Here is a 15,357-nt window from a genome sequence, read left to right on the forward strand (position 1 = left end):
TTTATCTGCGTTTTTTGTTGGGGAATAATATTATTAAGAGTTTTCAATAGTGTAAATAATTTTAAATGGTGATGTGATGATAATTGTTTATTTGTGTCATTATAATTGTGAGTTTTATTTTGGTGATTGTTATTAGCAATGTGTGTGTGTGTGTGTGTGTGTGTGTGTGTGTGTGTGTGTGTGTGTGTGTGTGTGTGTGTGTGTGTGTGTGTGTGTGTGTGTGTTTGTGTGTGTGTTTGTGTTTGTGTGTGTGTGTGTGTGTGTGTGTGTGTATGTGTGTGTGTGTGTGTGTGTGTGTGTGTGTGTGTGTGTGTGTGACATCACACAGTGGTGGGGGGGGGTCATTCGACAAGCCACCGGCTTCCTGTCATCGTCAAGGGCACTAGGCTTGGTGACTCTGGTAAATCACATTGCATTTTGTGTGGTTGGTGTCTTATGAGTTGATCTCTCTCCTATTGGTTAGGTGGTGAGGGGTAGTTGGCCCCTCTATTCCATCCCTCCCATTACCTTTTCCTTCCCTCCTCTCTCTCTCCCTCTCTCTCTCTCTCTCTCTCTCTCTCTCTCTCTCTCTCTCTCTCTCTCTCTCTCTCTGTCTCTCTCTCTCTCTTTCTCTCTCTCTCTCTCTCTCTGTCTCTCTCTCTCTCTCTCTCTCTCTCTCTCTCTCTCTCTCTCTCTCTCTCTCTCTCTCTCTCTCTCTCTCTCTCTCTCTCTCTCTCTCTCTCTTTCTCTCTCTCTCTCTCTCTCTCTCTCTCTCTTTCTCTCTCTCTCTCTCTCTCCCTCTCCCTCTCCTTCCCTCTCCCCCCCTCATCTGGGATAGGGTTATCTGAGCATCGGGGACACCAGAGCCCATTAACCTGACTTCAGAGCCCATTAACCTGACTTTTGTGTTGAAGACGTTCAGACAAATCTTGTGATCTCTCTATAAACAACTTGCTTTCTGAAACCCTTCCAGCCTCACCCTCCGTCCCTCTCCTCCACCACATCTGGCTCCCAGTGTCCGGATGTTCTCCGTCAGACCGGCTCCGGATAAAGAAGATATACATGTTTCGGCTCGTCTGTGTTCTGTCAGGGGAAAGGAGGAAAATATGTTTTTTGATGTTTTCTTTGTGGAGGCTGAGTGATGGAGTGTTTTTGTTTTATGCTTGTTGTGTGTTGGGGAAGGGTGTATGTATTTGCTATTTTCTGTCTGCAGAATCGAGCTTCAGCTCTTGGACCCTGCCTTTTTATCCACTCTATGGTTCCTCTGTTATGTCTACTACTACATATATTCCTCTATTTTTATACCTCTTTATCTACCTTTTTTTATACCTCTATGATCGTCTATTTTCATATCTCTAGTCCTTCGGTTTGTTTATATCTACTTTTTAGTTCATCAGTGGAGGCTGCGTTCACTGTTTTCATACCCTGGTTTGTTTTGCTGCCCGACCTTCCTTCATTTTTATATTGCTTCCCCCTCTGTGTCTCTTGGTTTACAGTATCTTTGTCACTGTGTATATCGTGATCATGTCTCCTCCAATGTGTTATCGAGTGGCGTGAGTCTCGGCTCTTTTTAGTGTCCACTCGAAAATCATGACTATTTTCAGGTTTGAGAACGGTTTGTAGTTAATCATGTGAACTTTGTGCACAGACGAACGATTACTAGATTGTTTCTGGCGTAGGTTAGAGGAGTTTGGGTGCGTTCTGTCGACCTGATGCCACCTTTTGACGCGTTCTGTCGACCTGATGCCACCTTTTGACGCGTTCTGTCGACCTGATGCCACCTTTTGACGCGTTCTGTCGACCTGATGCCACCTTTTGACGCGTTCTCTCGACCCAGTACCACCTTCTGACGCGTTCTCTCGACCCAGTACCACCTTCTGACGCGTTCTCTCGACCCAGTACCACCTTCTGACGCGTTCTCTCGACCTAGTACCACCTTCTGACGCGTTCTCTTGACCCTGTACCACCTTCTGACGCGTTCTCTCGACCCAGTACCACCTTCTGACGCGTTCTCTCGACCCAGTACCATCTTCTGACGCGTTCTCTCGACCCAGTACCACCTTCTGACGCGTTCTCTCGACCCAGTACCACCTTCTGACGCGTTCTCTTGACCCAGTACCACCTTCTGACGCGTTCTCTCGACCCAGTACCACCTTCTGACGCGTTCTCTTGACCCAGTACCACCTTCTGACGCGTTCTCTCGACCCAGTACCACCTTCTGACGTAACAGTCCAGCTCACTATCCTCTTGCCTTAAAAAAAATTCCTCCATCGTTAAAGGCCAATTATCCGTTCTGAAATATTAAGAAGCTCAAACTGTCAATTATCTTTGTTAAATATAGATATATAATTCCTAAACTATCATACAGTATATAAACATCTCTAAATAAATGTAAAATCGTTAATGAACATTTTTTTTTTTACAAGTGGGTTGTAACGTAGTCATTATAAACCCCCCTTCCTCCACACGCCCCCCCCTCCACACGCCCCCCCCCCTCCACACGCCCCCCCCCCTCCACACGCCCCCCCCTCCACACGCCCCCCCCCCCTCCCTCACAAACACACAACTGCTTTCTACCCTTGCCTGCTTGCCTGTCCCATCCCTCTCCCCCCCCCCCCGGTACCTTACACCCACACAGTCGAGGTCAGAGGTCAAGTATTTAACCCGTCCTCGACTCAAGTTCATTCCATCCAGCGGTCGACCCCCTTCAGACGCATTCGTAAATTTGTTCATGCTGTTCATTCAAAACGGGAATTTTCTCAAATATATATATTAATATTATAATATATTAGGATATTGTGCATATATAGGCATAGGTTAGGTTAGGTGTTTAGGTTCTGTCGGCGATTATTTGTATTTGTAGTACGTGGGTGAAGCATTTACAGCGTTGTGGTTCGAACAAAATTCGTCAGTGAAGCACTTGTTCCGGAAGTGTTCGAACGTCATCAGTTGTGAGTCGTGTGTAAACCGTTTTTCATTCATAAACAACAGGGGGTTTGGCAGGTGCATGGAATCACTTTTGGGTCTTTGTTTGGAGGACAGGTTGCAGGAATCACGTCAACCTCGTTTCGTATGATCCGAATAGTTAAGAGGGGAATTGAAGTCTCTGGAATATGCTTATGGTGGGTCTCTTCAGCGGCACTATCTTATCTTGAGGTTATCGTGAGATGATTTCGGGGCTTTAGTGTCCCCGCGGCCCGGTCCTCGACCAGGCCTCCACCCCCAGGAAGCAGCCCGTGACAGCAGTACCCAGGTACCTATTTTACTGCTAGGTAACAGGGGCCGGGTCACATGTGTAACAGGGAGCCTCGGTGGAAAGTGGACAGTCACATGTATAGCAGGGAGCCTCGGTGAGAAGCAGACAGTCACATGTCTACCCTGCACTCAACCAACTAAACCTTGCACGCCTCAAGTGTGTGCACTTTCGCTAATTACTCAACAAACCCCAACCTATAATTACTCGTAGCTAATCACCACTCTTCAATCAGACTCAGACTACAGCTAACCCTTCCCCCCCCCCCCCACCTCCACCCTCCCTCTCCCCCATCCAGCACCACTGGACAATATATATATATATATATATATATATATATATATATATATATATATATAATTCCCAGCAGTAGATGAAGCCTGCCATGGGGGCATAGTTAGCGTCTCTGCTACATCGCGATGATAATCATGAGAACAGCAGGTATCGCAAATATTTACGGACCGTAAACAATCGCGGATATCGCTGCTTGTTCGCTATCCTAAACCACCATAATGTGACGTGTTTGGCGTCGCCCCTCTTGTTATCACCGTGCTGAACGACGCAATTTGCCTGCTCTGCGACCTTGTGTCTGATGACCGGTAACAATGAGAGGAAGATGAGAGTACTTAGCGGGGGACTTCATCAAGGAAGGTTTAGGAGGGGTAGGAAGTCTCAGTTGTGTAGCGGTTATAGGTACCTCTGTTATTCTTCCTTAGGGTCAGCATCCACTACGGCGGTTTGGCTGGTAGGATGACGGGATTGTGTAAATTTTTGAGGCCCGTGTTCGAGTCTGCAATGACCCGCTCCGCCCCCCCCCCCCCCCCTTCAGTGTATTAAATGTTATTACGTACGCTATTGGTGATTGTAGCTGTGTCATATGAGAAGGAACAAAAATCACTGAAAGGCCAGAATTGTCTTTATATATATATATATATATATATATATATATATATATATATATATATATATATATATATATATATATATATATATATATATATATATCCTGATGCTACCCTTCCCCATCGTTTCTGCGATATAACGCAGGACGATATCATGATATCTATGACGATATCATAGATATTATGATATGTGCGTAGTGCTGATATCTTCATGAAGTCAGCGCTATCTTCATGAAGTCAGCGCTATCTGCATGACGTCAGCACTATCTTCATGTCATCAGCACTATCTTCATGACCTCAGCACTATCTTCATGACTTCAACACTATCTTCATGACCTCAACACTAACTTCATGACCTCAACACTATCTTCATAACAGGAGATAAGGTTAGGACTGGAGTGGCAGGGATAGGGAGAGGAGGATGGGGGATTAGGGATGGGGGATTAGGGATGGGAGATAGATGCTCTACATTACGAAGCTCGTGGGGTTGTAAACCAGAGAGAGGGAGAATGATCTAGTGAGAGGAGAATGAGAATGAATGAGAGAATGAGAGGGATCTAGTGAGCGAGAGGGAGGGTCTGGAAGACGATAGATCGATGAAGGAAGAGACAGAATGAAGAGGAGAATATTATTTCCTCAGTGGTAGGGAGGAACAAGTCACGGGATTAAGAGATGGTGAGAAAAAGGAGAGAGAGAGAGAGAGAGAGAGAGAGAGAGAGAGAGAGAGAGAGAGAGAGAGAGAGAGAGAGAGAGAGAGCACACACCAGCCTAGATAAGAACAGATATATACCCTAATATGAAAAAAAATACAGAAAACATTATAAGCATGATAAAAAAATTATAAATTATAAAAATTATAATGAAAATTATCAATTATAACGCGTGAATTAAATTACACCTTAAAATAATCAATTAACTGGAAGAATGCTATCCATATGCGCTTCGCTATGGAACCTCAACACTGCTGACGACCGTTCTTGTTACCCACAAACACCGCAGACGGATTGAGACTCGAGTGGATTCACTGGCTGGACACATCTCATCAACACCCGGATTCACTGTCTCAGGTGTCTGGATTCATAAGGAATCCACTTTCCGGTGTTCACTTCCAATTCTAAATGCATCAACGCCCATATATATATATATATATATATATATATATATATATATATATATATATATATATATATATATATATATATATATATATATATATATATATATATATATATATATATATATATTCACTCCTTCTGAAGATGTATTAATATACGAAAGTACTTAAGGAAATTCCTGTTTCAATTTTACTCCGTGGTCTGACAATGTCACATTTTTAATCACGTGTTTATTTTCGTGATATATACACACACACACACACACACACACACACACACACACACACACACACACACACACACACACACACACACACACACACACACACACAGACACACACACAGACACAGACACAGACACACACACACACACACACACACACACACACACACACACACACACACACACACACACATATATATATATATACATATACATCATTCGTATATTTATATGGCCCTTTCTCAAATCGGTATCGCAATCCGGATTCAGGTCAAGCTCTGAAATAAACAAAACCCCTTCATTAGAAGGGATCTTTTACTGAGGAAAAGGAAAGGAGAATCAAAAGTATTTTTATAAATTAATGTTTGAGCAAATTTCATCAAAAGGTTTGCTTTTACTGCGCCTCGTCGAAACCGGTATTAGAAATGTTTATTGTTATTTGTCTTATTTTTGTATTAAACAAAGTCAATATTTCCCTATTAGTCCAGACCTTTCGGGACGGCTTGTGTATACTAACAGCGAAATCATACTCACGTGATGTATGAGAAGGGTATTGAAGAAGTGGGATGGGCTCGAACTGTTGTCCAAGGACTCCCCAGATACACGCTCATGGCTTACAGGGGTATATAGTGTTTGTGTCTAAGGAGGGTTCGATCCCATTCAATTATACCTCCATATTTATTTATAAAACCACTTGTTTGTATTTGTTTGCATTTTCCAGTGTATGAAAGAACCTCAGAAGTATTAGCATGAAATGATCATACAGAGTTATACACACCACGTCTCGGTGTATATATGCCCAGAGTATACCGTAGTCCTGACTGTGTTCAAGACTAAAGTATACTTGCTGGGGGGGAGGGGGTTCAGTAAAGCTGGGGTTCAGTAAAGCTGGGGTTCAGTAAAGCTGGGGTTCAGTAAAGCTGGGGTTCAGTAAAGCTGGGGTTCAGTAAAGCTGGGGTTCAGTAAAGCTGGGGTTCAGTAAAGCTGGGGTTTAGTAAAGCTGGGGTTTAGTAAAGCTGGGGGTTCGGTAACGTTATTGTGGTGGCTTAAATAGACCTTATGAGGTTGTACTAAATTTGCTTCACTGACGAATTTTGTTCGAACCACAACGCTGTAAATGCTTCACCCACGTATTACAATTAAAAATAATCGCCAACAGAACCTAAACACCTAACCTAACCTAACCTATGTTTATATATATGCACAATATGCTAATATATTATAATATTAATTTATAATTGAGAACATTCCCGTTTTGAATGAACAACATGTTAAAATTTATGAATGCGTCTGTAGGGTCGACCGCTGGATGCAATGGACTTGAAGTGGTAGAATCCCACCCCACCCTAAGACCCCACTTGAAGTGGGGTTTTGAAGTGGGTAGAATCCCACTTCTCACTTGAAGTGGGTAGTGGGATTCTACCCACTTCAAGACCCCGAACCAACATAGAAGCTGGAAGAGGCCATATAGGCCAATAAGCCTTCTGCAGTTACTTCCATTCTTATGTTTTCAAACCCAATTTATACCCATTGTTTCGTGTCCTGTCTTGTGTTCGTCACCTCACCCAAAAACGAGCATAAGTACGATGAATTTCTATGTGTAAACCTAAGTCTTTGAAATTGTAATAAGAATTACGAAACGCGTTCAGGCGTCAGACCATAAATAAAAATGAATTTTAGAGAATTGATATTTCAATTACCATCGACAGTGAAGAGAAACATAAGAAATATTGAGAAAATTTCGTGTTAGAATTATTAATCTTACCTTTTCGGTCATATTCAACAACATTATATATATATATATATATATATATATATATATATATATATATATATATATATATATATATATATATATATATATATTCAAAGATCATTTTTTGTGATGTTTGATTACAAGTATTCACCATTTATATAAATATTTTTCACAACATTTTCTCTATAATATTTTACTCTGGTGTTTCTCATTAGGTCACGGGTGAGGTCAGAGGTCAGCTGGACGCCCAACCGATGCCAAGACCAGTTTAACAATATACTCACACTGGGGGTGTTTCCAGCGAGGTGTGAGGTTCAGGTGTTCACACTTACGGAGTAGTGAAGGGCTCTGATCCTGAGTCCGTTCAGGTGATGGGGGATGGTGTGAGGGGGGAGTGGGTGTGGGAGTGGGTGGGAGGAGTGTGGGAGTGGGTGGGAGTCGTTTCGCTCCAGCTGGCAGTAACCAGGAAGGCAACACCTAAATGATGTACGGGGCCATGGTACGTATTCTGCTCCCATACTACGTGCAGTATTTCCTTCTTCTCTTCCTCTTCCTTCTCTTCCTCCTTCTCTTCCTCCTTCTCCTTCCTCCTCGTCTTCCTCCTCCTCCTTCCTCCTCATCTTCCTCCTCCTTCTTCCTCCTCCTCCTCCATCTCTTCCATTCATTCTGACATTTGTGTTAAAATGATTAATTTTAGTGTCAGATAAAAGTTGTGATGGCGGCCGGCCAGCATCTGGCAATCACCAAGTAATTTCACATATTGTAGCTCACTCAGTCTGACTACACATACTCCTACATATACTCCCACATATACTACTTCGTCTGAATACACCAAACATATTCAAGAACTAACTCAGACGATCCAAAATTAGCAAAGCCAACTAAGTGAAACAAAACAGGTGAGTCTCGCGCCACTCAGAGGAACAATGTAGATCAAAGAGTCGTAGGAAAAAAACTCGAGCAAAAACCACAACGAACAAGGACAACATACCTCACACACTTGCGACCTGGATTTAAGGTCTTAAATTGGCTGGCCTCCTCCTCCTTGATTTACGATCGCGACCTCTCGTTAAGGCGGGTATCTGGAGCAGAGATCGCCAGGCCACAAGCAAGAGTTTAATGGGTCATTCTTAAGATGATTTGATTCTCTCTCTCTCTCTCTCTCTCTCTCTCTCTCTCTCTCTCTCTCTCTCTCTCTCTCTCTCTCTCTCTCTCTCTCTCTCTCTCTCTCTCTCTCTCTCTCTTATAAGCATCTTATAAGGAAACAGGCCGTTGTCTCAGGTGATTAGTGGTCTCTCTCTCTCTCTCTCTCTCTCTCTCTCTCTCTCTCTCTCTCTCTCTCTCTCTCTCTCTCTCTCTCTCTCTCTCTCTCTCTCTCTCTCTCTCTTTCTCTTGCCTCCTTTGAGATGCCGTGAAATCTAGATCCAGTTACTTACCGTAACGGGACGCTCTCTCTCGCGAACTGGGATATAAGGTACTGCAGGGATTCTTGGAGGTGGAAAACTTGCTAATTCAGATCATGGTACCTTTTTATAAGTATTATCATATAATCTATTAATAGTAATTGTAGTATTTTAACTAATATTTATGTAAATATAATCATTTGCACTCTAATAATAATACTAGTATTAAAAATATAATAGTAGAAGGCAGCATTATGGTAATATAAATATTAACACGGTATTAATAGCATTATTATCCACATCTCTCCTCCAGGGAGTAACCTGTCAGAGGTGTGCCTGCATAAATATTGTTGTTTTTTGTGTGTGTGTGTTGGTAATGAGAATGGTTGCTTGCGTTGACCTGAAGCTTGCAACACTGGTGAGCCTGTTGTTACAGTAGCTTGCAACACTGGTGCCTGTTGTTACAGTAGCTTGCAACACTGGTGAGCCTGATGTTACAGTAGCTTGCAACACTGGTGAACCTGATGTTACAGTAGCTTGCAACACTGGTGAGCCTGATGTTACAGTAGCTTGCAACACTGGTGAACCTGATGTTACAGTAGCTTGCAACACTGGTGAGCCTGATGTTACAGTAGCTTGCAACACTGGTGAACCTGATGTTACAGTAGCTTGCAACACTGGTGAGCCTGATGTTACAGTAGCTTGCAACACTGGTGAACCTGATGTTACAGTAGCTTGCAACACTGGTGAGCCTGATGTTACAGTAGCTTGCAACACTGGTGAACCTGATGTTACAGTAGCTTGCAACACTGGTGAACCTGATGTTACAGTAGATTGCAACACTGGTGAGCTTGATGTTACAGAAGCTTGCAACACTGGTGAGCCTGATGTTACAGTAGCTTGCAACACTGGTGAACCTGATGTTACAGTAGCTTGCAACACTGGTGAGCCTGATGTTACAGTAGCTTGCAACACTGGTGAACCTGATGTTACAGTAGCTTGCAACACTGGTGAGCCTGATGTTACAGTAGCTTGCAACACTGGTGAACCTGATGTTACAGTAGCTTGCAACACTGGTGAGCCTGATGTTACAGTAGCTTGCAACACTGGTGAACCTGATGTTACAATAGCTTGCAACACTGGTGTCTATTCTAATAATAGTTTGCAACACTGGTACCTGTTCTTACAATAGCTTGCAACACTGGTGTCTATACTAATAATAGCTTGCAACACTGGTGTCTATTCTAATACTAGTTTGCAACACTGGTGCCTATTCTAATAATAGTTTGCAACACTGGTGCCTCTTTATACAAGAGTTGAAACTCTTGTGTTCAAGAAATACCTCTCTGAGCTCGCCCTGTCTGCCAGGAGTTCGTAAAGTGGCTGTGGGTTACAGGTGTGGCCATCCCATCCAGGGTGGGTTACAGGTGTGGGGCCATCCCATCCAGGGTGGGTTACAGGTGTGGGCCATCCCATCCAGGGTGGGTTACAGGTGTGGGGCCATCCCATCCAGGGTGGGTTACAGGTGTGGGGATATCCCATCCAGGGTGGGTTACAGGTGTGGGGCCATCCCATCCAGGGTGGGTTACAGGTGTGGCCATCCCATCCAGGGTGGGTTACAGGTGTGTGGCCATCCCATCCAGGGTGGGTTACAGGTGTGGCCATCCCATTCAGGGTGGGTTACAGGTGTGGGGCCATCCCATCCAGGGTGGGTTACAGGTGTGGGGCCATCCCATCCAGGGTGGGTTACAGGTGTGGGGCCATCCCATCCAGGGTGGGTTACAGGTGTGGCCATCCCATCCAGGGTGGGTTACAGGTGTGGCCATCCCATCCAGGGTGGGTTACAGGTGTGTGGCCATCCCATCCAGGGTGGGTTACAGGTGTGGCCATCCCATTCAGGGTGGGTTTCAGGTGTGGGGCCATCCCATCCAGGGTGGGTTACAGGTGTGGCCATCCCATCCAGGGTGGGTTACAGGTGTGGCCATCCCATCCAGGGTGGGTTACAGGTGTGGCCATCCCATCCAGGGTGGGTTACAGGTGTGTGGCCATCCCATCCAGGGTGGGTTACAGGTGTGGCCATCCCATTCAGGATGGGTTACAGGTGTGTGGCCATCCCATCCAGGGTGGGTTACAGGTGTGGCACATACCATCCAGGGTGGGTTACAGGTGTGGCCATCCCATCCAGGGTGGGTTACAGGTGTGGGGCCATCCCATCCAGGGTGGGTTACAGGTGTGTGGCCATCCCATCCAGGGTGGGTTACAGGTGTGGCACATACCATCCAAGGTGGGGTTACAGATCTGCCAATCAACCACCTTACGTCAAGATCTAGGCCAAGATTAAGTCTTTCATACACACTATTTTAATTTAATAAGCAGTCAAGAAAGGCAAGAGGGTGGTTAAGACTTTTTGGGGAATATTTTTTTCCCCCCCTAGCGTATATACCTTGCTCTTAACGGAAGGTATTTTGTTCTCGGTGTGCAGTTGTTTAATGAATATATATATTAGGTCCGGGGAATGGGGAAGACCGGACTGTGTCGCAAGCACCATTCATGAAAGGTGAGGGACTCTAGAGACGCCCTTAGGGCTCTATAAGGGCTCTATATAGAGGCGCCCTTAGGGCTCTATATAGAGGCGCCCTCAACCCCCCCAATGTCATGGTTCAAGGTGGTAATCAGAAACACCATACACTCTCATTAAAGATGTGTCCTGCAGGTGTTTTATCAGGGATAACATTACCAGTGTCGAGTATTAAATATTGCCTTTTCTGGCAAGTAATTTCGAATCCGCCAAAAAAAAAAGGTTCGAACTTTTTTGCGGAAGTTCGAACGGGTTTTTTTTTTGTCTTTTTTTTTGGCGGGAACGGGACGAGGTAGACTTGGTCGTGGGTCGCGCCGCGGAAACACAGGGAGTCCTCACCTCTCTTTCAACCTCTGGTTTTTTTGCAGGAGTTTCAGCATGCTGTAGACTTCCGTGTCTTGGTTTCAGGAAGTACAGGCGGCCGCAGTGTTCCAGCGAACGCCTTGCAGTACAAGCAGTTCTTCAGCCACATGTTTAGACCTAAACTAGTTAGTTCGTTTGCCAGTCACATGTTTAGACCTAAACTAGTTAGTTCGTTTGCCAGTCACATGTTTGTGTCTAAATGACTTAGTTCGTTTGCCAGTCACATGTTTGTGTCTAAATGACTTAGTTCGTTTGCCAGTCACATGTTTGTGTCTAAATGACTTAGTTCGTTTGCCAGTCACATGTTTGTGTCTAAATGACTTAGTTCGTTTGCCAGTCACATGTTTGTGTCTAAATGACTTAGTTCGTTTGCCAGTCACATGTTTGTGTCTAAATGACTTAGTTCGTTTGCCAGTCACATGTTTGTGTCTAAATGACTTAGTTCGTTTGCTAGTCACATGTTTGTGTCTAAATGAGTTGAGTTATAGTGATTGGTATCAGTGAGCCAGTTACTCAATGAAGAGGCCTCCAGGTCGAAGAGTTTGCGTCAGTAGCGTAATAATATAAGATTTATCTCTCGAGCTTCGTAACCACTTCTTGCGTTGTTGACGTCATACGGTCCAGGTATGACGTCAGTAGATTTTCCATTTGAGCATCAACCGAACTGCTGCTCTCCCTTCGGTACTGGGACTTCGGTATATCCGTTATACACGAACACTGTACGGATGAGCGAGACGCTGACCGTATTCAACATTCAGAGCGGGTTAGGTAATTATCGGGAGAAATCTATAAATTGTATAGTCTAGACTATATATATATTCACAGTCTAATTATTAAATAGTTATTATTAATTAGCACAGAGTGGCTAATTAGCGGTATATACAGAGGGCTGTAGCCTTTACGGTGAAGGAGGAAGTCACCGTACACGGGCCATCCTACTGTAAATGACCTCTTGTAAACTACTGTGAACTATGGTAAACAAAACACTATATATAATACCCCTCGAGCGAGGGGTCGCCCTTGAGTGTTCTCCATCACGATCACAAGCGGAGCAACTTGCTCAACCACAGTCTTGTGCACGTGTATCCTCCATGCAAGGAGCCGTAAATGTATATATATAAACCTACGCTAGCCTCCCGTTCTTCAGGCCACCAATGGTTCGTCGTCTCTTGTCGTCAATGGCTCCGTCTAATTTTAGAGATGTACAAACTTTCCTTCTGTGACCGTGGGCGCTTTTTGACTTATATGTGAGAGTGATGTGCTTAGTTCTGGGGACATGATCAAGTAGCTTCGTTTAGGGATTGTCTGCGTGTTCCTGGGGGACAGGTGGCGCCTGTCTTGGGACCATCTTGGTGCTCCTGGGGGACAGGTGGCGCCCGTCTTGGGACCATCTGGGTGCCGTTGGAACAGGTGGGCTTGGTTTAGACCTATCTGGAAGTGGTCGCCGACCAGCCCGTCCTCCCGAGTGTTCACAACGTGAGAAAAATTATGCACTAAATTGGCCGAACCTAACTACAATGTCCAGTGTTAGACATCACTCTCTAATGCATTCCATCTGTTAACTACTCTGACACTGAAAAATATCTTTCCAATATCTCTGTGGCTCATTTGGGTACTAAGTTTCCACCTGTGTCCCCTTGTTCGTGTTCCAGCCGTGCTGAAGAGTTTGTCTTTGTCCGCCCTGCCAATTCCCCTGAGAATTTTGTAGGTGGTTATCATGTCTCCCCTTACTCTTCTGTTTTCCAGGGACGTGAGGTTCAGTTCCTTCAGCATTTCCTCGTAGCTCATACCTCTCGGTTCTGGGACTAGTCTGGTGGCATACTTCTGAATCTTCTCTAACTTCGTCTTGTGTTTAACTAGGTATGATTTGTGTCTAAGTGTGTGTGTGTGTGTGTGTGTGTGTGTGTGTGTGTGTGTGTGTGTGTGTGTGTGTGTGTGTAAGAGCATGTTAAGAGGACCCCCTCTTGAGTGAGTTATTATTCCTTCTCACTATAGATGAGTGTCCATTAACAGCTCCTAATAAAATGACTACGTGGGTAAGTTACAAGATTAGTTCCTTGAACTGGTTGCTTGCTGCTTTTGGGTGCGGTAGATGTGGTACATGAATACAGCTACAGGTGTGGTAGCTGTGGTGGAGGCTGACTCCATACACACCTTCAACAGTAGATATGACAGAGCCCAGTAGGCTCAGGAACCTGTACTCCAGTTGATTGACGGTTGAGAGGGGGGACCAAAGAGCCAGAGCTCAACCCCCGCAAGCACAACTAGCTGAGTACACACACACACACACACACACACACACACACACACACACACACACACACACACACACACACACACACATGGCTCCCGCTCCCTCAATATATATTCTGCTATAGTTTGTGTCTTGCTTTTCATAATAAGTGTAATGCCAATTTAGACTTTATTGAGTGCTGCAATACGTCACAAGTCGACTATTTACAAGAAGTTTAAACTGTTGAAATGTTCCTTGGGTCTGATCGGCCCTCTTGCCAGAACCAGTTCTTAAACCTTGCTTGTGTCTTATAATTGTTATTATTAAACTGGATTTTATAGCGAATATAAATTCGTTAGTTTTTGGTTCCTTTAGATGTATCATTTTATCATTTTTATTTATTCATTGTGAACAATGAATGAACTGACCCTCTTGCTGTCTCTCTCTCTCTCTCTCTCTCTCTCTCTCTCTCTCTCTCTCTCTCTCTCTCTCTCTCTCTCTCTCTCTCTCTCTCTCTCTCTCTCTCTCTCTCTCTCTCTCTCTCAAGCGTATTCAGGTTAACCACTAGTCTCGAGTGAGTGATCAAGAGGGTGGAGCACTATAGGAAGAAATATGCGAATATGTGTGATACAAAAAGTAATAGGAGGAGGTCAGTGTCTACCTTGCAGTGAGAATTAAGAAGTTTCAAGAGTTTTTTTCGAGAGAGAGAGAGAGAGAGAGAGAGAGAGAGAGAGAGAGAGAGAGAGAGAGAGAGAGAGAGAGAGAGAGAGAGAGACACTCTCAAGAGGTTCTCACACGCCCGAATCATTTACCCTTTGCGGTATGAATGGCCAATCACAGTGTTTTCTTGAGATATCGAGCACATAGACTTACAGAAGGCAGTCGGTCTCAAGCCGCCCTGGACAAGTCTGTGAACGGCGCCCCACCAACACCACAGGGCGGCGGATCAGTGCCTTGATGAGCCTGTCCATTAACCCTACGTGTCTATAGGGCCAACAAGGGGTCCTGGTGCCTACTGAGGCTTCTGGGATATTACCTACCTTGGAATATTACCTACCTTGGGATATTACCTACCTTGGGATATTACCTACCTTGGGATATTACCTACCTTGGGATATTACCTACCTTGGGATATTACCTACCTTGGGATATTACCTACCTTGGAATATTACCTACCTTGGGATATTACCTACCTTGGGATATTACCTACCTTGGAATATTACCTACCTTTGGGATATTACCTACATCTTGGTAGATCATTGCCAATGTGATAATATAATACATGCATATAATATTTCAATACCACGTCCCTTGCCTTGAGTATTAATAAAGGGGTAAACCCATCACGTACGGATGGATACGAGTTGGATGAGATTAGAATCAGGAAAGATCTCATGGGTAAATGTTGATTTGAGAATAGGGATTATTGATTGGTGGAACACTTGATTGGGGGATTGTTTCAATCGTAGGTTAAGTCAGGCATACGTCAGTGAGTTGGTGTGGATACTAATCTGAGTGGTCGCGTATGGACCAATAGGCCTTCTGCCGTTTT

General features: G+C 44.3%; 1 protein-coding gene across 1 annotated transcript in view; it reads right to left on the bottom strand.

The window, feature by feature from the left end:
- Positions 1-1,520: 1,520 nt before the first annotated feature.
- Positions 1,521-15,357, bottom strand: part of LOC138367964 (uncharacterized) — a 25,891-nt gene continuing 12,054 nt past the window's right edge. The window contains exons 2-3 of the mRNA XM_069330249.1: positions 7,752-7,894; positions 1,521-2,230 (exon numbers count right to left, since the gene is read on the bottom strand). Coding sequence (XP_069186350.1) covers positions 1,521-2,230; positions 7,752-7,894 — 853 coding nt within the window. The remainder of the gene's footprint in view (positions 2,231-7,751; positions 7,895-15,357) is intronic.

The sequence above is a fragment of the Procambarus clarkii genome, chromosome 24, assembly GCF_040958095.1.
Source record: "Procambarus clarkii isolate CNS0578487 chromosome 24, FALCON_Pclarkii_2.0, whole genome shotgun sequence".
Lineage (NCBI taxonomy): Eukaryota > Metazoa > Arthropoda > Malacostraca > Decapoda > Cambaridae > Procambarus > Procambarus clarkii.